This window comes from Crocodylus siamensis, chromosome 10, assembly GCF_052110815.1.
Source record: "Crocodylus siamensis isolate JL-2025a chromosome 10, ASM5211081v1, whole genome shotgun sequence".
NCBI classification, from domain to species: Eukaryota; Metazoa; Chordata; order Crocodylia; family Crocodylidae; genus Crocodylus; species Crocodylus siamensis.
In genome coordinates, this window is record NC_143404.1 from 37988946 (window position 1) to 38015617 (window position 26672).

General features: G+C 50.7%; 1 protein-coding gene and 1 pseudogene across 1 annotated transcript in view; both read left to right on the top strand.

Annotated features, from left to right (window-relative positions):
• Window positions 1-3626: 3626 nt before the first annotated feature.
• On the top strand, window positions 3627-6309 carry LOC149856466 (protocadherin gamma-A5 pseudogene; annotated as a pseudogene).
• Window positions 6310-11282: 4973 nt separating this feature from the next.
• LOC149856467 (uncharacterized) overlaps window positions 11283-26672 on the top strand; it is a 30512-nt gene continuing 15122 nt past the window's right edge. The window contains exons 1-2 of the mRNA XM_090064069.1: window positions 11283-13847; window positions 24141-26648. Coding sequence (XP_089920195.1) covers window positions 11421-13847; window positions 24141-26648 — 4935 coding nt within the window. The 5' untranslated portion in view covers window positions 11283-11420. The remainder of the gene's footprint in view (window positions 13848-24140; window positions 26649-26672) is intronic.

Consider the following 26672-nt stretch of genomic DNA (forward strand, 5'->3'; position numbering starts at 1 on the left):
TCCATTTTTAGAAATGGTGACAATATTGGCATTACTTAGGTCAGTGGGAGTTTCCTCAGTGTCCCATATTTTGAAAAACAGTGTGTGGAGCTTGTTGGTCATATTTTCCCCACCAACTTCGAAGAACTCAGCTGGTATGCCATTAGGGTCAGATGCTTTGTTGTTCTTCATCCAGTCTTACCAACTGGCAGACTTCTTTAGAGGTTGGTGGACTGGCAAGTGTTTCCCTTACTGGATGCTATGGGATGTATTCCATGGTTTCATCAGTCACCCTCTATTCTTGGTTCAGGAGCTTTTGGTAGTGCTCACTCCAGCAGTTTTTGATGGATTCGTATTTGAGGAGTGTGCTGCCGTCTTCAGTTCTAGGTTGGTGAGTCCAAAAAAACTTGGTCTGTACACAACCTCAACTGGTCTGAAGAAGCTCTGCATGTCATGATTGTCAACAAACTGATGGATTTCTTTTGCATTGTCTTCCCAACATTTGTTTTTGGTTTCTTGTATCTTCATCTCAGCTTCAGCTTTAAACTGTCAAAAAGTTCCCTGTTCCTGACTGGACATAGGATGGTTTTGCCAGTCATAGAAAGCTTTCCTCTGTTTCCGTCAAACTAGTCCTGATGATGCCAGGTGATAAAGCTAACTGATTCCATGCAAGCCTCATGGATTGTTTTCTTCATGTCTGTCTTCCTCAACACAAGTGTTATCATTTTCAGTACTAAGATTGGCAAGTTTCTTTCTGAGATATGTTTGGAGGGCTTTTAGGTGTCTAGGAGTCTAAAGGCATTTGATGTTCTACTGTTTTGGCCTGATTTGGGTTGCTTTCAATGTTTCAGCACAACCCTGATGGAGGTGATGGATTTAACTAAGTGATGATCAGGTCAACAGTCATCTGTTCCTCTCATAACATGCATGATATAAACTGCTTCTGGTTCACATGTTCTTACAATGGTATAGTTGAGGAGATTCCAATGTTTCGAGTGGGTTGTCAGGTTGTTTTGTACCTGTCACGTCTGAAGCTAAGGTTAGCTCTGTACATTTGCTGAATAAGAGGATGCCCTTGGAATTGGCTTTGCTCATTACTGTCCTTCCCAATGGTTTGTCATCTACATGTTAAAGCCCCAGCCATCTTCCACACTAAAATCTCCAGGGAGGATGATCTTATCCTCTTTCTGGATGATAGGATTTCACCAAGGTCAACATAAAACTGTTCTTTCTGTTCTTCCTTGGCATTAAGTGTTGGGGCATATGCACTGATGATGGTAGCAAACAAATTGTTGATCAGTTGGAGGCAGAGAGTCATGCGGTGCTCAGTAATGCCAACAGGGAATTTGATCAGTCAGCTAACAGTCTGGTTCTTAATGGCAAAACCAACACTGTGTACTCGCCTGTTTATTTGCAGATTTCCCTTTCCAGAAGAACATATAGCTACCCACCTCCTCCCTCACTGACTTCAGACTGCACCTCTGGTCTCACTGAGAGCAGTGATATCGATGTATCATGAGAGTTTTCAGGCAACAATAGCTGTTCTATGTTCAAGTCTGTCACTGCTCGGGTCATCTAGTAAGGGTCCTACATTCCAGGATCCAAAGGACATTTTTGTGTTTCAACCCCTCTCGCTCCCTCCCTCTGGAAGTGGTTATCCAGTCAGGTAAGATAAGGTGGGACAGCCTATGTTTGATGCACCTTTGCTAGCCCCCTCCTCATGCAGGGTGAACAGGGGCATCCTAAAAAGGACTGCTCAGTTAGGATCATAGCTGCAAAATCACCCTCCTGTCCCATTCCAAAGGTGAAGCAAGGAACATGCGACTTCCACCTGCATGTGGATCTGTGGTTAAGGACTCCTGGTGATGACCTTGTCTGTCCCCTGCACCACTCATCCATTGCTGCAAGACTTTTTAGTTGTTATGGGTATTGGTGATTGGTTATTGTGGTAGATGTTGGATCCAGTGAGAGAAGCCTGAGGGTGATTTATTTTACATGGGGAGGTTGTTGGGCTTCAGCAACTGCATGGATCTTGGCAGAGAAGAAACCTGTGTCCAGAGGCAAAGAGATCCAAGATGACTGGAGTTAAATTGTGCTTCCACTGCAGCATTCATGTGCTTCTGCAGCGATTGAGAAGTATACCTTCTTCATTCACCTGCTCCACTCTTGAGGTCTTTATGTCATGCTGTCTTGGACTTCTCTTCTTTTCATACCTCACCCTTGACCTTATTGTCATGGGTGACCCCAGCAAGTTGGTGTTGTTCTTAGAGTCATCTCCACCCCATTAAGGTGGCAGTCCATGGAGAGGGCTTCTTATCCATTTTTATTATATTTTTAAAAGGCATAAAAATCCAATGGCAGGACTGACTTCCTTCTTAGTGGTTGGGGTCTCAGGCATCTGCTCAAATGGTGAGTGGGCTGCTTGCCTCCACGTTGTGTTACTTGAGTCCCCCCCCCATAACCAGCCAGCAAGGCAGAAAACCCAACCTGTGCAATGCCAGTTTCTCTGCCCCATCACTGTTCTGAATTCCTCCCACCCTGCGCGATGCATGCATCTCCCCGCCGCGGGAAGTTCCCAAGTCCCCCGAATCCTGCAGCTACAGACTTCCTCAGCCCCACGGACTGTGCCGCCCCGCCCCGCCCCATCCTTCCCTCTTTCTGTCCCAAGCGGCTAGGGGAGGCAGCGGGAGCTGGAGAAGGAAGACTCCGGCGGTAATAGCATGAGTGCGTGGAAGGAGCGGTGCCCAGACTGGGATCCTGGGTGCGAAAGTTAACCCCATGAGGCCTCAGTGCAGCCAAATGGGTATTCCTGTTGCATAGGAAAATAATACGGCAGGTTGAGAAGCTTTCGTATTAGTTTGGAAAATGATGCACCTACGGCAAATTGTGCCTAAAGTGTTTTCAAAATACAGATAGCATATGTAATTTCAGTGCCTCACACATCATTATACACCTTTCCAGTCTATGATACGTTACTTTCCTTTGGTTTGAAATGCGCATTGATAAGAGCATAATGATAAGACAGTAATGTCTTTCACTGATGGCGTGGGAGAGAAAGGCGATGAAAAAGAAGCATAAGGTATGTGTTTCCATCCCCACAGTAGCTAGGCCATTCTTAGAAGCAGATTAGCCTGCAGTCCATCCTACAGTTGTCTCTCCCTCTTCCCTGTTCACATTTCTTTTGCTTTTCTTCCATCTGTTTTTCAGTCTCGGAGAAATAAATAAAACATAACGACTAAAACAAAGTAGTTAGAGACCTGGACTGGGTCCACCAGAAGAATAAATATAAATCATACCTCCACCTCCTTATCTGCTAAGCACTAGGAACACTAGGAAATACTATTTCTTTCCTTACTGTCTCCTTTTCCGTGCAACCATATGATTTCACAGACATTTCACGTTTAGTTTTGAACAACAAATTAGATTTTATAAGTAGACTTAAATAATTACAATACACAGTATCTTTAGAAAATGGAAATATTAAAACCGGAAAAAGAAAATAGAGGACATGAAGAAGAGAAGCGAAATACCTATGTAAGCCTCTGCAGTTCTTGTTTGAGACTCTGAGCGCCGCTGTCCACCAATGGAGGCAGCGAAAGGCGCCGAGAGATCCAGGCAGCCCAGCGCCGCAGTCACAGAGCTCAGAGCTCAGGAGCGGGCGCCCGGTCCCTCGGGCGGACTCCAAGGGGAGCTCCGCGCGAGAAACACTCCGAGAAACCGGCGACTTTCAAGGGCCAGGGACTGCTGGGGCTAAGGACTGAGAACTGAGTGGTTGGGTGACCAGAAGACAAATTTCGATCAGTAACCGGACTCGAAATGGCGAAAGCACAAGGGCTGCGGCGCGCCGCAGGGCCAGCCGCCCTGTGCTGCGTGGTGCTGGGCGTGTGCGGGGCCGCTGCGGCCGCGCAGATTCGCTACTCGATCCCCGAGGAAACGCAGAAAGGCTCTTTCGTGGGCAACATCGCGCAGGACCTGGGGCTGGAGCCCAAGGCGCTGCCGGAGCGCGGCGTGCGCGTGATTTCCACAGGTAGGACGCAGTATTTCGCTTTGAATGTAAAGAGCGGCCATTTAATCACGGCGGAGCGGCTAGACAGGGAGCAGCTGTGCGGCCGGGCAGAGCAGTGTGTCATCAATTGTGAGATTATCGCAGAGGACAGAATGGAAGTTTTCATAACTGAAGTGGAACTCACAGATGTGAATGACCATGCCCCGAGCTTCCAGCAGGAGAAGTTAGAGATCAGGATAAGTGAGACAGCTGCCGTGGGAACACGATATAGTTTGGAAGAGGCGCAGGATCCGGATGTGGGAATTAACTCTATCCGGGACTACGAGCTGAGCAGCAACGAGCAGTTCTCTCTGGATGTGCAAGAGGGAGCTGCTGGGGACAAATACCCCGTGCTAGTGCTGGACAAGCCCCTGGACCGGGAAGAGCAGGCTGCTCACGACCTCGTCCTCACCGCCACTGACGGCGGAGATCCGGTCCGCTCGGGCGCGGCGCGGATCCACGTGGTGGTGCTCGATGCCAATGACAACGCGCCCGTGTTCAGCCAGCCGCTCTACCGCGTGAGCGTGCGGGAGAACGTGCCCGTGGGCTCCGTGCTGCTCACAGTAAACGCCACGGACGCGGACGAGGGGCTCAACGCTGCAGTCGCCTACTCGTTGCGGAAGACGAAGGACAAAGCGTCTGGGCCCTTCCAGGTGGACTCTCGAACGGGAGATATCGTGACGGTGGGGGCTCTGGACTACGAGGAAAAGGCCGCCTATGATTTGGAGGTGCAGGCAAGGGACAATGGTGATCTCTGGGCCCGGGCAAAAGTACTGGTGACTGTCCTCGACGTGAATGATAACGCGCCCCAGATCACAGTCACCTCTGCCGTTAGCTCCATCAGTGAAGACAGCCCGCCGGGGACTGTACTTGCTCTTTTACGAGCGAAAGACAAGGATTCCGGAGAGCACGGGCAGGTCTCGTGCTCCATCCCGGACCACGTCCCCTTCCGGCTGCAGAAATCCGCGGACAACTACTACAGCCTGGTGACGGCCAGAGAGCTGGACCGGGAGGAGGCGGCGCACTACAACGTGACGGTGACGGCCCGGGACGGCGGGGCGCCGCCGCTGTGGGCCGCCACGACGCTGGCGGTGCAGGTGTCGGACGTGAACGACAACGCGCCGGCCTTCAGCCAGGCGTCGTACAGCGTGTGGGTGAGCGAGAACAACGCCCGCGGCGCCTCGGTGTTCTGCGCGCGCGCGGCCGACGCGGACTGGGGCGACAACGCGCGGGTGACGTACTGGCTGGCGGAGGGCGAGCTGCAGGGCGCGCCGCTGTCGTCGTGGCTGTCGGTGCAGGCGGAGAGCGGCGCGGTGCATGCGCTGCGCGCCCTGGACTACGAGCAGGTGCGCGAGATCCGCTTCGCCGTGGAGGCGCGGGACGGCGGGTCGCCGCCGCTGCGCAGCAGCGCCTCGGTCACGCTGCTGGTGCTGGACCAGAACGACAACCGGCCCGAGATCCTGTACCCGGCGGCGCCCCGCGACGGCTCGACGGGCGTGGAGCTGGCGCCGCGCGCGGCCGAGCCGGGCTACCTGGTGACCAAGGTGGTGGCGGTGGACGCGGACGCGGGGCAGAACGCCTGGCTGTCGTACGAGCTGCTCCGCGCCAGCGAGCCGGGGCTCTTCGCGCTGGGCGCGCACACGGGCGAGCTCCGCACGGCGCGCGCCCTGGGCGACAGGGACGCGCTGCAGCACCGCCTGGTGGTGGGCGTGCGCGACAACGGGCAGCCGCCGCTGTCGGCCAGCGTCACGCTCACGGTGGCCGTGGCCGACAGCATCCCCGAGCTGCTGGCCGAGCTGGGCAGCCTGGCGGCGCCGGCGGCCGAGGCGCAGGCCAGCCTCACCTTGTACCTGGTGGTGGCCGTGGCCGCCGTGTCGTGCCTCTTCCTCGCCTTCCTCATCGCGCTGCTGGGCCTGCGCCTGCGCCGCTGGCGGCGGGCGCAGCTGCTGGGCTCGGCCGGCGGCGCCCTGGCCGGGGTGCCCGTCTCGCACTTCGCGGGCATCGACGGCGTCCGCGCTTTCCTGCACTCCTACTCCCAGGACGTGTGTCTCACGGCGGGCTCCAGGAAGAGCCAGTGGAGCTTCGGCCCGCCCAGCTCTGCCGGCACCCTGCCCCGGCCGCCGGCCGCCCAGGCCAAGGAGCCTCCCGCGGTGGCTGAGCATGCGGAGGCGAGTGAGGCGGACCAGGCCGCGCTGCAGGTGAGCCCAGGTTTTTCTATTCTGTTGCCCTTGTTTACATTCCGGAGTCTCTGTCTTTCAGATCATTGCTAGTGTCTAAATTTATATTTAATGGATGGAATGGGAAGAAGAAAGTCTTTTATCCTTCGATATCACGGCATGTTATATCTTGACTTCAGCATGGCCAGTCTGGCAGTGTAGAGTGCATGCATTTGTGCATAGGAACAAGAAGGATTTTTTGCTTTTAAATCCTTTAAAAAAAATTATCCCATGAATATACTGCCATTGGAAGGAACGGGTTGACTTTTTGTCGGCAAAACCTCTCATAGGTATGCATGGGTTGACGAGGTGTCACAAAAAACTTCCATAGGAGTTGTCGGAATGGGAGTTGGAACTCCAATGGGAATTTAAATATTTGTTCTGTGAAAATAATTTTGGTCGATTGTTATTGGAAACTACTCTATTTATTGATCCACATAAATGTGTTATGTAAGGCGCTTAATATATTATGTTTTTTCGAAGTCAGTTTTACTGATGGTATTGCAGCCCTTCCTTAGCCCAGACAGTGATCTTTCCTTTTTAATGTTTTAATTTAAAAGATAATCTTCATGTCCATTAAATAATATCACTCGTTTCTGCTCTAATTAATTTAGGTTTCCAAAACAGTATCTTTCCTACTTTCTGAGTGGTTTGAGAGGGGTTTTTTTACTCATTATATAGCTCTTAGGTATGTCAGTGTCATTAAGCAAATCTTGTATGGATGAGCTTCGTTGAATTAAGCCATAAAATTTACTTTATTTTATTTGAAAAAAGGGTATGATGTTTATCTTTAATGATTATCAACCTATAATTCTCTGATCCTAGAGGACAGGCCCTTAGTGGATGGCAGCTATAATCTGTTGGCTCTTTTGCTTTTAACTGGAAGTGAGAAAAAAGGAGCAGTAGTGCTGGTGGGAGAAAAGAAAATTGTGTGGTGTTGCTTCTAAAGACATCTCATCTGAGTAATCGTATTTGAGTTTATTTACTACCCATTGTTTTTGGAAAATATACACGTTTTTATTTCCTTTTGAGATTTGTGTGTTAACATGGAATTTTCATTATTTCTTTCAATATGGCATACACAGAAACAAGTACTTAGAAAGTGCAGTCTTCATATTAAAATAGGAACAACAATTACAGAATAATGTACTTTTAAATGCGCACGTTCCAGCTTCCAGAGAAAGAACTGGGGGATCACACAAAATTTATTCTGTGCCATAGACATAAGTAATATGTTTTATTGTTCTATACTGCAGATATCACAATTACAAAACTCGGGCACTAACAGAAAGTCTACATCATCTTTTAAAGAAGTAATAGTATGTGTCTGTATTTTACTTATGTTCTGTTAAGCTTTGTCAGAGTTAAAGGATTGGGTGAACTTTATAAAACAAACTATATTATTTTAATAGGTATTATTAAAGAAAGTATTTTAATAGTTCTTTTTAGAAAAAAAATTCTTAATGAAATACAATAACATGGTTACTAACCAGTAGATAAAATATTGTTGAGTTGATATTGAGCTGTAAGCAGAGGATATATATTCTCTGTTTTCAGTAGTAGTAATAGACTATGGCGATTATGTCTACCAGGGTCAGTAAGAAAATGATGTTTCCTGTTTTTTTCCTCGAACAAATATTATTGAAAAAAGATTAAACTTGAATGAAAAATATGTATTCAGTCATTGATGAGATGCTATTTTTCAGCATAGTCTCCTCCATAATTGGCCATTTTCTGGTGGTGAATAAGGGCATGTATCTCAATATTGTAAAAGTCTTTGTTCCACAGCCACTGTGACAACCTCAGTCATTTCAGTATCATCCTGAAAAGGCTGCCCCCTTCGCTTACTTGACAGTAACGTGGATCTAGAGATCAGTAAATCGATACTTCCTGGTGTTAGATTAGAGTACTGAGGAACAATGGCCAAAGGCTCCTTAGTGGAATGAAAGCTGTTGATGAGGATGAAGGCCAAATGGACAAGTCACCTATTCTTTCGTTAAGAGCAAGACTTCTACCGATTCAATGCCGGTCCCAATCCCCGATCAAGGAGGAAGGTTAGAGTCAGGAAGGGCTTCCGGCTGTAAGAACGTCTGCCACGTCATCATGGCGCGGAATCGTTAACATTACTAATAATGTCCCCAAAATATTCCATTTACACTCTGGAAATTGAGACGTTACAAACACGATATTTCTAGGATTTTGAAGAGAAACAAGAGCTCCGCATGGGGACTGAAAGTGAAGGAGGGAGGAGCCTGACCAATAGAATTTCTGGACCAGTGTGACAATAACCTTATCTGTGTCCAACATGTCCCCGAAGATTTCCAGCCCTGGACAGTGATGGCTCTGATGAAAATATGAGCCCGAGATGACAAAGGAGAGGGAGAAGTCGCCTGTCGCCTTCAAGACAACGTGTTCCCAGCGCCCGGCGCGGGGTACAGGATCTCGGGCGCGTTGTCGTTGCGGTCCAGGACGAAGAGGCGCACCGTCACCCTGCTGCTCAGCGCCGGCGCCCCGCCGTCTCGCGCCTCCACCTCCACCTGCAGCTCGCGCAGCTGCTCGTAGTCGAAGGAGCGCTGCGCCACCACGGCCCCGCTCTGCGCCTGCACCGACACGTGGGCCCAGGCCGGCGCCCCCGCCGCGCTCCTGTCCCCGCCGCCGCCGGGGCTCACCAGCGAGTAGGTGACTCGGCCGTTGCGGCCCAGGTCGGGGTCCGAGGCTCGCACGCGGAGAAGCGACGCCCCCGCCGGGTTGTTCTCCGCCACGTAGGCGCTGTACGACGCTTCCTCGAAGAGCGGCGCGTTGTCGTTGACGTCCGAGACCTGCAGCCGGACGGTCTGCGTCGTGGCGAGCGGCGGCGCGCCCTTGTCCGTGGCCGTCACCGTGACGTTGTAGTCGGGGCTGCGCGCTCTCGCTGTGGTGAAGGACGAGAAGAGACTACAGTGCCTGTGTTGGCCACGGCCACACTGCAAGTGATGGGAACCGCGAGCTCCAGGGAAGCGCTTCCCCAGCTGGCGGAGGCGGCTATGGCCTCTTGCTCGGTGGCTACTATGCACTTCTACATGGTGCTGTCTCTGGCTCTTGTCTCCTTCCTGATCCTAATGACAAGTATCCTATTTTTTCCCCATGACATTCTGAAGATCAAAGAATTCCCGTGTTCTCCTATATGGGCGCTGTGATAGTTATTCTAAAGTGAATCCCGATTCTGAGCAGACTACCAGGAGGGGTCATTGTCATAGTCGTATGCATTTGTTTGCCTCCAGGCTCCGAGCTAATTTCACCTTCATGCAAAAAAATAGTAAAGAGAAGATAGCTCATAATATCCTGTTGAGTGACAAAAATCCAGGCTGGTTAGAAGTACCTCTGTTGCAGGCAGTTCCAAACCTGAGAATGGAAGTGAGCTCCGGGGAGTGAGCATTTTCAATAACTTACATTCTTTGCCTGTACTTTGATTTTAGTCAGGTAAGTAGAAATTGTCGTGTAGTATTTAGTAAGTCAGAGTAGTGGGGATCTTAGTGTTTTCAGTCTGTTTTCTATGTTTGTGAGGTATTTTTTATTTTCAGGGGTACTACATCTTTTCGTCAACGTGTTGTTTGCTGCCATTGATCAGAGGCAAAATATTTGAGTCTAAAATGAAAGTCTCTTCTGTTCTGCAATGGTTCGTAAAGTCTCCTCAGAGTAGTGTCAGGCCACCATCCATCCAGTACTGCTAATCTAACTTCTGTCACATCTGTGGTGCTGTGTCTTTTCCACTCTCCAGGAGTAGGCCTGAATACAGACTGTTGGAGTGTGGTTTCCTCTCTGTTGTGACTGAAGGCAGTAAGCTATAGCTTTGATTAGTTACTTTCTAACTTGGTTGCAGTCTATGGCATCTTGAAAATATACTCACATCTTGCTGATTTTTTTCAGGTATTTAAGATACCAGTCAGAGCTATACCCAAAGTCCCATCTTTTCAACTGGACTACACACTATATGTTACCTTCCTAAATCAGCAAAGGGCATCATCATTTCAAATTAGGTGTTATCATTTGTGTTCAACCAGCTGTGATCTCTTGAAAAAGTCAGGAAGACCTTAAAACTCATAACTTATACATTCACAATATTTGTTACAAGATTGATAAAGGGATAACACTGTTGAACCCAAATTTCCATCTATCTAGAAGTCACAGAAACTGAAGTAGAAATTATGGGGTTCTGGGTGAGTAAATCCAAGGGTACATTCGGACTCCTTCAGGGACCGTTTTTTCGTTGCCCAGCCTACCGCTTTGTTAAGTCACTCCTATTTCTGCATCAACTTGTAAGCAGAAAGGCACTGTAAATCGGTGTTAAATCGCTGGAAAGGTGTCCAAATGGGAAATGCCATTCCCCTTTTGCGATGTGATATAGTAATGAAACATATAAATATGTGAGAAATTGGGTGTCATTCCTCTCATAGCCAAATATATCTCACAGCAATTCTGTTCTTAGGCGTTGAAAAAACTGTAATTAATTATTGATAATGATATGGAAATACTGAGTTTCAATTTAAAATATCCCTTCACGAGCAGTAATAAAATAACAGCTATACTATGTATTCTCCGATCTCCTCTGAAAGAAACTCAGATACCGCTTTCCTTTTTCTGAACATGTAATTCATATAGATATATACATCTATGATAGTTTCGTACGTCTATACACCTCTATGACCTAGCGAAAGATACACCCAGTAGCTTTTACTCTGTTTTATTCTGCTGAAGAAAATGCGATTTCACACTCTCATCAGGGAAATAAATACAACGTCTGACCGTTATTACCGTAAAGATTAATAGTTAAAATTGCGCCCTCATTACATTGAAACGATTCAATGGACAACTACTTTCAGTTAATCTAACGGTATAAACTTTATTCAGAGTTGTTAGAAAGATAAACTGATACATTTAAAGTCAGTTGCTTTTTAAAGTATTTTGTGCAGTTATTGGTTGAGACTCTGAGCGCCGCTGTTCAATCAGGAAGAGAAATGTGCGGAGAGATCCAGGCAGCGTCACACAGCTCGGTTCCCTGGAGCAGGCGCACGCGCAGTCCGCAGGACTCCAAGGGGAGCTCCGCTTCAGAAACACCGGGATAAACCGGCTTCATACAAGCTCCAGGGACAAGGATAAGAACTGAAGACGGAATCAGATTTCTACCTTTAACCGTACAGGAAATGGCAAAGGCAAAAGCCCTGTGGGTCTACGCAGGGCGAGCCGCGCTGTGCTGCGTGGTGCTGGGCGTGTGCGGGGCCGCTGCGGCCGCGCAGATTCGCTACTCGATCCCCGAGGAAACGCAGAAAGGCTCTTTCGTGGGCAACATCGCGCAGGACCTGGGGCTGGAGCCCAAGGCGCTGCCGGAGCGCGGCGTGCGGGTGATTTCCAGAGGTAGGACGCAGTATTTCGCTTTGAATGTAAAGAGCGGCCATTTAATCACGGCGGAGCGGCTAGACAGGGAGCAGCTGTGCGGCCGTGCCGAGAAGTGTCTGCTGAGCTGCGAGGTTATAGCGGACGATGTAATGAAAGTTTTTCGAATAGAAGTTGAGATCCTGGATATCAATGACCATGCTCCCAACTTCCAGGCTCAAGCGATGGAACTAAAAATTAGTGAGCTTACAGCTGTTGGCACGCGGATCTCCCTGCCTGAGGCTCACGATCCAGATGTGGGGGTTAACTCTGTCCAGAGCTACCGGCTGAGCACCAACGAGCACTTCTCCCTGGACGTGCAATCTGGCCCCGAGGGTGTTAAATATCCGGAACTGGTTCTGGAAACGGCTCTAGACCGGGAGATGCGCGCTGTCCACCAACTAAGTCTCACAGCGTCTGACAGGGGAGACCCGGCCAAGTCTGCCACTGCTCAAATCCGTGTTCTGGTGGTGGACGCCAATGACAATGCGCCGCGTTTTGCCCAGCCGGTCTATAAAGCCAGTGTTTTGGAAAACGTGCCCAGAGGATCCACGGTCGTTGTAATAAGCGCCATTGATCCGGACGAGGGAAGCAATTCCGAGGTGAGCTACGCCTTTACAAGAATTTCAGCGCAGGGTGCTCAAGTGTTCAGTCTGCATCCTGGGACCGGGGAGATAACACTCGTAGGAGACCTGGACTATGAGGAAACTGCAGCGTATGAAATGGAAGTTGAGGCGAAGGACATTGACGACCTCTCGGCCAGGGCCAAAGTTCTGGTCACTGTCCTGGATGTGAATGATAATGTGCCCAAAATTGAAATCACTTCGCTGTTCAGCCCAGTCCCGGAAGACTCCGCACCCGGAACAGCGATCGCTCTGCTACACGTGCGGGATGGAGACACCGACCTAAACGGGCAGGTCTCGTGCTCCATCCCGGACCACGTCCCCTTCCGGCTGCAGAAATCCGCGGACAACTACTACAGCCTGGTGACGGCCAGAGAGCTGGACCGGGAGGAGGCGGCGCACTACAACGTGACGGTGACGGCCCGGGACGGCGGGGCGCCGCCGCTGTGGGCCGCCACGACGCTGGCGGTGCAGGTGTCGGACGTGAACGACAACGCGCCGGCCTTCAGCCAGGCGTCGTACAGCGTGTGGGTGAGCGAGAACAACGCCCGCGGCGCCTCGGTGTTCTGCGCGCGCGCGGCCGACGCGGACTGGGGCGACAACGCGCGGGTGACGTACTGGCTGGCGGAGGGCGAGCTGCAGGGCGCGCCGCTGTCGTCGTGGCTGTCGGTGCAGGCGGAGAGCGGCGCGGTGCATGCGCTGCGCGCCCTGGACTACGAGCAGGTGCGCGAGATCCGCTTCGCCGTGGAGGCGCGGGACGGCGGGTCGCCGCCGCTGCGCAGCAGCGCCTCGGTCACGCTGCTGGTGCTGGACCAGAACGACAACCGGCCCGAGATCCTGTACCCGGCGGCGCCCCGCGACGGCTCGACGGGCGTGGAGCTGGCGCCGCGCGCGGCCGAGCCGGGCTACCTGGTGACCAAGGTGGTGGCGGTGGACGCGGACGCGGGGCAGAACGCCTGGCTGTCGTACGAGCTGCTCCGCGCCAGCGAGCCGGGGCTCTTCGCGCTGGGCGCGCACACGGGCGAGCTCCGCACGGCGCGCGCCCTGGGCGACAGGGACGCGCTGCAGCACCGCCTGGTGGTGGGCGTGCGCGACAACGGGCAGCCGCCGCTGTCGGCCAGCGTCACGCTCACGGTGGCCGTGGCCGACAGCATCCCCGAGCTGCTGGCCGAGCTGGGCAGCCTGGCGGCGCCGGCGGCCGAGGCGCAGGCCAGCCTCACCTTGTACCTGGTGGTGGCCGTGGCCGCCGTGTCGTGCCTCTTCCTCGCCTTCCTCATCGCGCTGCTGGGCCTGCGCCTGCGCCGCTGGCGGCGGGCGCAGCTGCTGGGCTCGGCCGGCGGCGCCCTGGCCGGGGTGCCCGTCTCGCACTTCGCGGGCATCGACGGCGTCCGCGCTTTCCTGCACTCCTACTCCCAGGACGTGTGTCTCACGGCGGGCTCCAGGAAGAGCCAGTGGAGCTTCGGCCCGCCCAGCTCTGCCGGCACCCTGCCCCGGCCGCCGGCCGCCCAGGCCAAGGAGCCTCCCGCGGTGGCTGAGCATGCGGAGGCGAGTGAGGCGGACCAGGCCGCGCTGCAGGTGAGCCGACAATTTTGGATATCTTTACTTTGACTTAAAGTGCGTTACGTTATTTGGTAGTGATCTGTCTCACTGACAGAAAACTATAATATAAATCTGATGCTCCCCTTTTGAAGGTAGGTTGGTGTCCTCCTTTGAGTTCTATTGCAGTAGGAATAGGACAAGTTTCTAAACCAATGCGTATGTTTTTACAGAGATGTGTGAATGGGAGGTTGATTTGTGACTGATTTCTGATGACACACATCTGTTTAGTAGAAATCGCATGGATATATTTCTCTTTATCATTTTAGATTCAGTCGTTACTTTTAATGACACATGTTCTAACTAGTGTCTGTTAAATATTCTGTCTGATAATTTGTCTCCTGCCTGCTAAGTTACAAACACAGGAGTATTTCTCAGAATGTGGAGTATTGGGGAAGAAACTGCTTATATGCATACCAGTTTTAAACTTTTCCTTATGCAGAGAGTTCTATATTATTTTCTCATATTTTTCTAGGTCCCACTTATCACATCTTGTTTTTTTATTCTTTTATAACTTTAAGAATTATTCAGAAAATATGTTATAAGGACGTATGTATACTCTGTAATGAACTTGATTATCTTTAAAATTGTTCTCTGTATTGATATTATTGTCTTCCTAGTTGGATATTGCAGATGAAGATTTAATGAAGTTCTATTCTCATTTTCATAATTATATTGTTACTTTTTTATTTGCATTTTGAAAATTTAATAAATTCAAATGCACTATTTGTATAGAAAGCCATAAAGAGTCTTAAACTGATATCCATCTCCGGGGTTTCCTACATGGAATGCGGGCTCCAAAGAGGTTGGAGCTAGACTACAGTCAGTGGTGGCAGATGACAGAACAAGGAGCGACAGTCTCGGGTTGCAGCAGTGGAAGTTTAGGTTAGATATTAGGAAGAATCTTCTCAGTAGGAGGGTTGTAAAACACCAGATAGGTTATCCTGAGAGGATGTGGACTCTCTATCCTTGGAGGTTTTAAGGACCTAGCTAGACAAAGCCTTGGCTGGGATGATCTAGTTACGGATGATCCTGCTTTGATCAATGGTTTGGACTACATGGCCTCCTGAGGTCTCCTCCAACCCTAATTGTCTATGATTTCCTGATTCTATGAAGGAAGATTCAATGCATGGTTATACATGAAACAGAAAAGGACTGAACTGTATGTGTATTTACAAATGGGTCTTTCAGTGGTTGGAATATATAAATGACCTAAGTACTTTTCCATTTGAAACCACAGAATATTATTTGACTTTTTTGTAGAGTTTGGCACTCTCTATCGGTTCCAGAGGACCCAAAACTGCATGCCTTCTTTAGAATTGACCCATCAGCCGCACACACGCACATCTCTCTCTTGGAGATCTGCATTGGAGAAGAGCAGGTGGACATTAGGCCTGTGCGAGTCGGCAGCAATCTAATCCGGCGGGTTCGGATGGCCCCAATACGATCCGAGCTCCGGACCCGGTTTCAGCCTCGATCCCGCCGAATCTTCGGAGCCGCCTCGGAGATCCGACCGTAGGGTATAATGGAGAATCAGTGAAATATCTATAACTTTGGGTTTTTTAGTCCAATTTGGATGAAACTTGCAGGGATGGTAGCCTCTGCTGAAAGCATGCAATCTACCAGGTTTCAAGAAGATCAGTATGGGGAATTGGGGAGAACTGTACCCCATATTCTTGAAAGCCAAACTCAAGTCACAGCTGTGTGTTACACCACAGGTGTGTGAAAACTGCAGGGCTGGTAGCTCTTACTGAGGCCACAAAGCCTGCCAAGTTTCAAGGAGATTGGTGCAGGGGTTTGGGGGAAACTGCCCCTCAAGCTGCGGACAAGGAAAACTCATGCCATGGTTGACACTGGTGTGTTCAGGCACAGCGGGGTGACAGCTGCAGGGCTGGTGGCCCCTGCTGTGACACCTGCCAGCTGTCGAGGAGATCGGTGCAGGGGGAGTCTGGGGCCCTGCACCCCTAGCTGGTGACAGACAAAACTCCTGCCAAGTTTGTGTCTGTCTTGGGGCAGTTGATTGTCTGTACTGATTCTTTCCTCTCCTTAGCCTGGTTTGGTGGGTGCTAAATGATGCTTGTTAAGTCGTTATGTAGTAGCTGGGTCCTGTGTATTGAGCTGGTCCCTGAGTGAATCATGACTGATTGATTGGTAACTGGTAACACGGCAGCTCTCCTCCCTGCCCCAAGACAGAGAGAGTCAGTCCCACAAGCACACCTGGCAGGAGTTTTGCTTGTCCGCAGCTTGAGGGGCAGTTCCCCCCAAACCCCTGCACCTATCATCTTGAAACTTCGCAGGCTTTGTGGCCTCTGTAAAAGCTACCAGCCCTGCAGTTTTTACCGTCCTATGTTATAACAGCTAGAGGTGACATGAGTTTTGCTTTCAAGAATTTGGGATGCTGTTCCCCCTCAAATCTCTGTACCGATCGTCTTGAAACTTGGCAGATTTCATGCTCTCTGCAGCGTCTACCGTCCCTGAAAATTCCATCCAAGTTGGACAAAAACTAACAAAGTTATGGATATGTTATTTTTTCCCCATTATACCCTACTGCCGGGTCTCGGAAGCAGCTCCGAGGCGCGTGGGGAAGCCGGAGGAGGCCGCGCGTCCACCCGGACCTGCCTTCCGCCCCCGGACGTGCTGCTTCCGCCCCGGAGCCTCCGAAGCTTCCCCGGATCCGAAGCTCTGTCCGAAGCCTGCACAGCCCTACTGGACGTTGGCAGGAACCATGCTTGCCAGCGGGATTATGAAGCAGAGCTCTGAAACAAGTTTCATAATGAATCAAAGAGGATTAAAAGTATGTGAGAAGTTTCTGAATGAGATAGGCTAACGAGAGGGCTCTCTAGTTAATGTGTGGTGTATGCAGTTATGTTGGTGGTCCCCACGTTGCAGTACAGAGTGAAGGATGTTTATTTTCCCCATACTTCTGGGCTTGTCGCTTCACTTAGGACTGGGAAGGAATTTTTCCCCTGCTGTTACTACAGCTGTCAGAGTGTTTTATCACCTTCCTGAAACGCACCGGGTTGTGGCTGCAGCCAAGGGTGTGGCTTTGACTGATGTGTGTTAATGTTCCTGTTGGAACTTGAAAGAGAGACTAAGTGTCTTGCTTCTCTGCTCAGGGTCAGACTAATCACTAAATTTGGAATAAAAAAGAAATTTTACCCCACAGTCAGATCAGCATGGACTGTACGTTATTTGGGACTGGCTATTTTGCCTTATCTTGTGGGGGATGGGAAGCATGGCCCTTTTCCTTGGATCTTTCAAGTGTGTGTTAACAACTACTACATTGCTGATTCTTTGATCTTTGGAGTGGCAGGACGTGTGGACAGTAGTGCCTCGGTCCTCCTGCTTTACCTGTTGCAAGTTAGGACATTCATGATGTTTTGAGGCATTGTGTCGAGTAGTTGTGGGAGAGATTTGGTTATCCAGTTTTAAAGATAGGTTCAGAAAATGCATGCATAGGATGGGTTAGATAAAAATAATCCTGCCTTGAGCATGTCACTGGACAAATGACATGGGGTATTAGTTTTCTATGTTTAAAAAATTCCAAATTCTGTGTTAAAAATCCCAAATTATCTGATCAAAACCAGAAAATCCATGTTTTTCCATAAGTAAATGAAACACCACTATGTATGTGTGTATGTATGTCTCAGTTGAGCACAATGTTTTACTGATATGTCTACAATTTTAAAGAAATTTGGAAGCTTACCAATGTTTCACTCATTATAATGTATTTAATTCTAAATGCCTGTATATTTTGGTATTTAATTTTGGTTTTCTTACCATGGAAAATCAGAGCTCCCCCTGCCTCCTTCACTGACAAAGACATGGGTCCACCTGCAGCTGTCCCCACTTCCATTTTGTGGTGCTGAACAGCTGTGACATGCTGGTGCCCTCTCCCTGCCCATGCCATTACCCCTCACTCCCAAGCCATAGTCCCCCTCCCCACCCTGCTGGTTCCCCTCACTCCTGATCCACAGCCCCCACCCCACACCCCCAGCCCTGCCAGTGAGCCATACTCCTGATCCACAGACCCCCATCAGTGGTGGATTAAGATTTACTGGGGCCCTAGGCAAACAGAAAATTAGAGACCCCCACACTTTATTTTAAACATGAATGTATGGACTTCAGTGGGGGAGGGGGCCCTTCCTCTCCTGGTGCTGACAGTGCCGAGGGGGGACTGCGCTTGGCTGGTCCCGGGGACTAGGCAGTTCTGGCCAGTCTGGGGGTGGGGTTTGTCAAAGAAAAATCTTTGATTTCAGATGCCGATGGCAAAAAGGTCAAAAGGTTAACGTCATCATAGTTTCCTATTCAGCCCTCCCCCAGCTTAAATGTAAAATACATGCGCAGTCAATCTTGCATGAAACCTGAGCAAAAGTAAAATCAGGCAAAGTCTGCTCACAGTCATAATTGGCAGTCCTGTAATTATGCAAGCCTGGTGTGTTGTGATTGGCCACCTGAAAACCTTTAATTTTGGAAAGATTTCTGCCTTCTGCGGAGACCTCCACACACACCCAGGAGACATAATCAGTGGCCTGGCCAGTCGCTGACCCCTCCCCACCTGCGGCGAAAAAAAAAATTTCAGGTGTTGTATTCAAATTTTTGTCGACTCGTCCGTTCTCCAAGAGCTCACGAACGTCTTTAAACCGAAGTTACCTGTACGCTTTACTGAAAACCTGCACCAAGCATTTTATGATCTGTGCAAAGAAGAAGCATCTGTAAGCTGAACTGAACTTCTCCTTTCTCACTGTGTAACCATGACTTCCTTCCTAGCCGCAACTCTTCTGTGGTGTAAGTAACAATAAATCTTTAAGCAAAACGCATTTAAACTCCCTGACTCCTCTCGCTTTTCCACCTGTACGACCACCCTATCGTACTCATGTCCAGCCCGTCGTGCCGACCCAGGCTCGCAGGTCAAGGGTGCACCGGTCCTTGGACGCGACAGGGTTGAACATGCCCGCCTCTCCTCCCTGTTCCCGGACCCTGCTCTACCCCACCACGACTGGAGCACAGCTGAGCCAGCTGAGGACAGACGTAGGCTGTCTGCTGTGGGCTCAGGGCTCTCTGCTCTGCTGCCTTTGCTCTGGAGGCCCCATGCCAGCCACGCACCCCTGCACACCCAGCAGCAGGAGGCACAACTCGTCACCCCCACTCCAGATGGGTGGGCATGGAGCACATAGCTGGAGTGGGGTTCCCAAGGGAAAGCAGCGGAGCAGAGAGCCCTGAGCTCACAGCGAGCAGCCTGCATCTGCCCCATGTACAAAAATGGGGGGCATATGCCCCTCATGCCTTCCCTGGTGGTGAATGTTGTGCCAGGGAGCCAGTTCCCCTGCACTCCCTGGATAAGCTACCCATGGCTCCATTCTTCTCCCTGCACCAGCCCCAGATCCCATGCACTGCCCTGCTGAGCAACACCCCAGACCCAGACCCAGACCCTGCCCCTGCTCCACTCCCTCCCTCACCATGGGGACCTCAGTCTGCCACTCCTGCATGCCCCTTCCTCACTTACCTACAGGGAGCTGCTCTCCACACTGCCTGGCTGAATTCCTGGCCATGTGCAGGCGTGTGGCTGTGCACATGCACACAGTGCCCCTTGTGTCCAGCTCCCAGCAGCCTGAAGCAGGACCCTTGCAGGCTAGAATGCTGTCCCCCTTCAAAGGGAAACCCACCATTTCCTGAAGAAATCCAGGCACCCAGGGGGGCCCTGGTTAGCAAGAGCCTCTGGGCCAGGGCCTCACAGGTCCATATGTTAATCAGCCTATGCCTATCCTTGCCAGAGGGAGGCCCCAGTGGCCAGTGCTACGGGAGCCAGTAGTTGCATCCTGCCTTCTCTCAGGTGCAGCGGGCCAGAAGCTCCCAAGCCGTGACTGCTATGTGGAGGATGTGGCACCTGCTGCGGCTGGAGCAGCCCCTCCCCCCCAACCCCCAGCAGGTGGCATGGCTGAAGTGGAGCCAAATGGAGCCATGGAGGGTGTGGGGGGAGAGTGTAGGCTGTCCACTGTGCAGCTTTGGGCTCCCCGCAATTCTGCCTCCCTCTGGATGCCTCTGTGGCCCAGCAGATGCAGTGGGGTGTGGCAGGGCATCAAGAATCAGTGCCTTTGCCACCACCACCAGGATCCCTGGGCCAACCATGCCACCATGACCAGCCCCTGCCCCCTTGCCACCCAGCAGCAGAAAGCTTGAAGGCAACAGTGGCAGCACAAAGTTGTGTCTGTCTGCTGCTGCCTGGTGGGCAGGGGCACCTCGCCTTGGTGGCATGGGGCTCCTCGCGGTGGTGGCAGAAGTGGCAGCACCCAGCCTTGCCATTTCACTCTGTCCTACCACTCTGGATCCTTCCTCCTGGGCCGCAGAAGCCCCCCATGACGGGGGTATCTGGTAGCAGGCAGCAGGTATCCTTCCCCTGTCTTGTGCACAAAACTGGAGGGTTATGTGCCCCCCACGTGCCCCTCAACATGTTACCTCTGATGCCTGACCCCTCTCCAGGAGTGTACACAGCTGCAAAGAGCCACTCCCCCACCAGCCCCTTGGACAAGTCACCCACGGCTCCATCCTGCTCCTTCAGCCAGGCCCCTCAACCACTCATTTGCACCCCCTCCTTGCACAATGTCTTAGTTGGGCAGCACCCCCAATCCCAGTCCCAACTGCCAAGTGCCAACCTTGCCCCACTCCCTCCTTCATCAAGGCTGCCACCACCTTGGTCTGTCCTCCCACCCACCCCTCTCATTACCCACCCCTCCCCACCAATCACCTCTGCACCTCCCTCCATAGACTTACCTGCAAGCATCTGAGGGAATTGGTCTCCACTGCTATCTGGCGGCATTGCTGGCCACATGGATGTGTGCATATGCACACATGCATATGATGCCCCCTGCATCCTGCTCCTCCCAGCCCCAAGCAGCCCCCTGTAGCCTAGAACTCTGCAAGGTAAACCTGAAGGTTCCCATATCTTTCTTCTTTGAAGGAGACAATTTGTGTTTTTCCACAGAAAACCCAGATACCTACAGATAACCAACCACCTGAGGTGCCTTGCAGCCCTACTTGTCTACAGTTTTATGATGATATTATTTTATTAAAAAGAAAATAATAAGTACTAAATTAATTGTTGAGATGAAAGTATACTTCTTAACTTCTTAACTTTACAAAAAAAAATCTGCTCTTGGAGACACACTTAATTACAGTGTGTATACATTTTTTAAATGTTTTTATATGCAGAAACTGGATCTTTCTTTCTTTCTTGGTAAGATGTATACTTTCACATAACCAGGTAGTCTACTACTAAATTTCATATTTTGACCTAAAAGTTCAGAAATTAAATGGAATGGAGAGCTTTCTATGAATGTTAATTCCAAGCAATCCATCAAATTTATATAAAGTGTGAAAACATTGTTTAGTTTCAAACAAAAAAAATATAATTTATTGATGCTACAAAGTGAATAAATATGTAAATAAAATACAAAGTGTCTAACTTTTACATCTATTACATATTGCAAAAACAGAAATTTTTTAAAATATATATATAAATGACTTGGCCTAGATTCCTAACTTAAGTTTTTTAATTTTGGTACATTTTTTGTCCTAAGTATTGCCTAGCATATGTCTTACGGTTAGACTTCAACAGGTTAATAACTCTAGGAATTACCTCACATTTGGAAGGCCCAGTAATTTCTCTGAGAAACTTTAATATCAATTTATCTTTAAAAAGAGTCCTCTTAGGAACCTCTTAGGCCTGGATTTCAACTATAAGACTTAATATGTTTTCTGTAACTTGAATAACCTTGAAGTATTATATTCTTGATGTGTTAGAATATCATCATCCGACTTTGCACTCACATAGTTCCTCTTAACCAAGAAGCTCCAAGTGCATGGCAGATGGTGGTGTAATAGACCCTATCAGATTTTGACTTAGAATCCCTCCTTCCCCCCACCCCGCTTAAGATTTGCTTTGGTTTGGTTTTGGTCTTTTCCTGCCTTTGCAGGGTGGGTGTGGTTCGTTTTCTATGATCACGCAGATATATTTAACTTAGCAAATTCCCTCCAATTGAAGGACCCTAAGGCACTGATAGTGGCCTTGGTCTCTCCAGCTCTTTGTCTGTGGCATATTTCAGTTTTTGAGGTCTTTGGTCTTTTGCCTGAAAAGTCCTGAGTTTCTAAAAGACTGTCTCTGGAAGAGGGTTGGGTACGTTTTTCAGCTTGCAATATTTGTGTTAGAAGTAGAGTGGATATTCTTGTGGACACTTCTCGGTACAAGGTCTGGTTGGTTACCTACAATTGGGGGCACTAGAATCAGCAATCCAGGTAATTTGTCAGTATTGTATAGTATTAAGTATTTAAGTTTACTAATAATACTCGGAGGTAAGAAAGGCATATTATTCACATTTGACAGAGCGACTGAGGTTATGGGCACTCTAAAGGTAGTATTGCGACTGCTCTTAACTACCCGAGAAGCTGTAAGGTGGCCAGTGGCAGGAATTCCAGTGACAGGAATTTGGCAGCTGCTGGAGTTACCTTCTATCTTCCTAGAGGTAGAAGTTCTGCAGGTAGAAGGTTTCTTCCAAGAGGCTTACATCCATTTGTGAATTATGCTGGAAAAGCATCTCTGCTACAGGGTATGGACTCTTCACTTCTCTAGCCCGCACAGCTCTGCAAGCAGAACTTTATGCTGAAGACAAGGGGTGGGGCACAAAGATTAAAACATAGTTTTCTAAACATGGATAACTAAATTTAGACACAGACATTTATATTTAGGGGTCTCATTGTTGTAGCTGCTGAGCAGCACAAATCCTAAACAAATCAAGGGGCTGTGAATGTTTCTGAAACTCTCACCTGTCTATTTCTAACTGAATATTTAGGTTCTAGCTTGAAAATTTTGGTCTAAGTGGTTTGGGGTTTTTTTGATGTTAGAGGTAAAGGAGTGAGATCTCTAGCATTCACGAGTGAATTTATGACCCACTTGAAGCCAGTGGGAGTTCTGGGTATCAATCCAAATGATAAAGAATTGCCACAGTTCACCCATTTGGTGAGAGCTGGTTATTGTTTGGGAGATGTTTTCCAACCATACCAGCCACAGATTAATTAAATCAGTAGTGCCTGATAAATATCCTGTAGTACATTACCATCACCACTACCACTACAGTTGATGTTATCAGTCCCAAACTAGCATCTACTAATCCATAAGAATCTGTGGTAGCAAGCTTCCAGATGGCGCTAGCACCTCCCTTCTGGACCCTCTTTTCTGGGCCCTTTTGGAGCTGAAGGACCAGGGCAAGCGTCTTATGCAACCCAAGCAACATGGCCTTCCTCACATGGCTACTGAATGTCCTTAATCTACACAGTGATGGGGGGGCTCCTCCGAAGTCTTCAATCATCAGACAAACATGTAGAAACTAATAAAGATGTTTTGTCCACTGTCTGCACTACTGCATCTCCACATGCATCTTGTGGCTGTACAGGAGAGGGCCTTTCACAAGATAATTGTCCTCTGCCAGATTTCATTCTCTGCATCAAGGATCCTGAATGGATCTCCATGTCCCAAAACGAGTTACATGGGTTGGAGTAAAGCCAACTCCCCTCTCACAGTCGGAGGCATGCCTTGCCAGTGGGTAGAAGAAAGGCTGCAGACTGAAATCTGGCATGTTTCAAGCGGACAATAGTTTTCCTGAATGGGTTCCTAAAATACCGTTAGTTCGTTCAAGAGCGCAGAAAGAAGCAGCCAGCGCTCCACATCACAGGTATAGTGTGCCTCATACAGCAGGAGGAAGTGCCCATAATACATTTTAGTGCCAAACAAAAAACACTTAAGTGCCGTTTCAACTGTTCTCACGGGATCTAAACGAGCTATAGTCTAACTGAAGAAAAGGTGAGTTGAATACTTTTTAGTTCCAAAAATGAGAATGGCACTTACAGTTTCAATTGATTCTGTAACTATTTTCGGTGGCTGGCGGAGTATCCACACATCTGTTTGATACCTACCTCTCGACAAGTAGGAGGCGAAGAAAACAGCACTTTGCCCTCTTCAGACTCCAGTGATTTTTTTTTTCTCTCGTTGCGATCATTGCGCCTGCAGTTTTCCAGCTGAGACTCTGAGTGCCGCTGTTGGCCAATACGGAGCCGCGCTGCGGCCGGGGATCCACAGGAGCCTCTGTGCTGCGATCGCTCAGTCGCACCGCGCAGATCTCGGAGGATACGGAGCAGAGCCGCTGTGTCTCTCTCGGATTGCAGGTATAAAACCCTGCGGCGGCTGGATCCGACTTCCAATGCAGATAGGGATTCTTGCAGCCTGAGGAAATGTGGAAGTGCGATTCGTGTCGGAGCAGACAGGGCGGGGAAACTCCAAGGTGGAGAGGGACTGAGATGGCAAGCGGGCTCAGACAGAGCGGCCGGGCGCCCAAGCGGCAAGTACTGCTCTGTCCCTTCTTGCTGTCCCTGCTCTGCGGGGCGGTCTCGGCGCGGATTCGCTACTCGATCCCCGAGGAAATGCCCAAAGGGTCCCTCGTGGGCAATCTCGCCACGGATCTGGGGCTGAGTGTGCGAGAACTGCCCCATCGCAGGCTTCGGGTTGTCTCTGCTGCCAAAAGACAATACTTCTCGGTGAAGGGCGAAAACGGGAACCTGTATGTGAGTGACCGGATAGACCGGGAGGAAATCTGCGGGGAAGCAGCGCTTTGCTTCCTAAACTTGGAAGTCGTGGTTGAAAATCCTTTGAACATACTGCATGTGAATGTTGCAGTTCAAGACGTTAATGATCATTCACCGTGTTTTAATAAAAATAGTATCGATTTAGAAATAATTGAATCCACATTGCCCGGTGCTCGTTTTCCACTAGAACCAGCGAGAGATTCAGATGTGGGGAGCAACTCACTGCAGAGCTACCATCTGACTAAGAACCCATACTTTCTGCTGTGGGTGATGGAAAGTCCGAACGGTAAAAAACAAGCCGAACTATTACTGGAGAAATCTTTGGACAGGGAAAACCGCACTTCCCTTTTCTTGATCCTCACTGCGATGGATGGGGGAGACCCAGTCAAAACCGGGACTGCGCAGATTAGGATTAATGTCACTGATGCCAATGACAATCCCCCGGTATTCACTGAAGGGGTCTACAAGGTCAAACTGAAAGAAAATCTGCCAAAAGGCTCCTTCGTCCTGCAGGTGAGAGCAACAGATAAGGATGAAAGTTCAAATGCAGAAATCATCTACTCCTTCAGCAATATTCTGGACACTGAAAGACAAATATTTAATCTGGATACAAAAACGGGAAAAATTACTACTCAAGGCATTATCGATTTTGAAGAAAAACGTACTTATACAGTAGGTATTGAAGCCCGGGATGGCGGCGGTCTCTTTGCCCACTGCAAGGTTCACATTGAAATTCTGGACGAGAACGATAATGCCCCAGAAGTCACATTCACATCTATACTCACCCCTATTCCCGAAGATGCAAAGCCGGGGACTGTGATCGCGTTGATTAAAGTTCGTGATCCAGACGCCGCGGCTAACGGAGAATACACCTGCCGCCTCCCGGGGAATTTGCCCTTCAAGCTGGTGTCGTCGTCCAAGAACTACTACAAGCTGGTGACCGCCGGCGCCCTGGACAGAGAGCGCAGCCCCGACTACAACGTCACGGTGACGGCCACGGACAAGGGCGCGCCGCCGCTCGCCACGACGCAGACCGTCCGGCTGCAGGTCTCGGACGTCAACGACAACGCGCCGCTCTTCGAGGAAGCGTCGTACAGCGCCTACGTGGCGGAGAACAACCCGGCGGGGGCGTCGCTTCTCCGCGTGCGAGCCTCGGACCCCGACCTGGGCCGCAACGGCCGAGTCACCTACTCGCTGGTGAGCCCCGGCGGCGGCGGGGACAGGAGCGCGGCGGGGGCGCCGGCCTGGGCCCACGTGTCGGTGCAGGCGCAGAGCGGGGCCGTGGTGGCGCAGCGCTCCTTCGACTACGAGCAGCTGCGCGAGCTGCAGGTGGAGGTGGAGGCGCGAGACGGCGGGGCGCCGGCGCTGAGCAGCAGGGTGACGGTGCGCCTCTTCGTCCTGGACCGCAACGACAACGCGCCCGAGATCCTGTACCCCGCGCCGGGCGCCCTGGAGGTGGTGTCGCGCTCGGGCGCGGCGGGCTGCCTGGTGAGCAAGGTGGTGGCGGTGGACGCGGACTCGGGCCACAACGCCTGGCTGTCGTACGAGCTGGTGGCGGCGGCCGAGCCGGCGCTCTTCACGGTGGGGCTGCGCAGCGGCGAGGTGCGGACGGCGCGCGCCCCGGCGGACGGCGACGGCGCCCGGCACCGCCTGCTCGCCGTGGTGAAGGACAACGGGCAGCCGCCGCTGTCGGCCACGGCCACGCTGCAGGTGGTGCTGGCCGAGAGCGCGCGCGAGGCGCTGCCCGAGCTGGCCGAGGCCGAGGCGGCCGGGGCCGAGGCCGAGGCGGCCGCCCTGCAGTTCTACTTGGTGCTGGCGCTGGCTCTCGTGTCCTTCCTGCTCCTCCTGGCCGTCGCCCTGGCCGTCCTGGACAGGCTGCGGGGGCCAAGGCCTCCCCGCCTACTCGCGTGCCTGGCCCCGGCCCCAGCTTCCGAGCGCGGCCCCTGGTTCCCCCCGACCTACGAGGACGGCACGTTGCCCTACTCCTACCAGCTGTGTTTGTCCTCGGAGTCGAAGGGAGGCGAATGTTCTGTCCTGCAGCCTCGTGCCCCTGCAGCAGACGACATGCTGTGCAGGGAGAGATCTGGGACGTTACTTACGAGCAATGGATGTAGTGACTTGAAATCTGAATTAGAGACCGCCAATGCGGTGAGTTCTATTCTACTTGCTTAT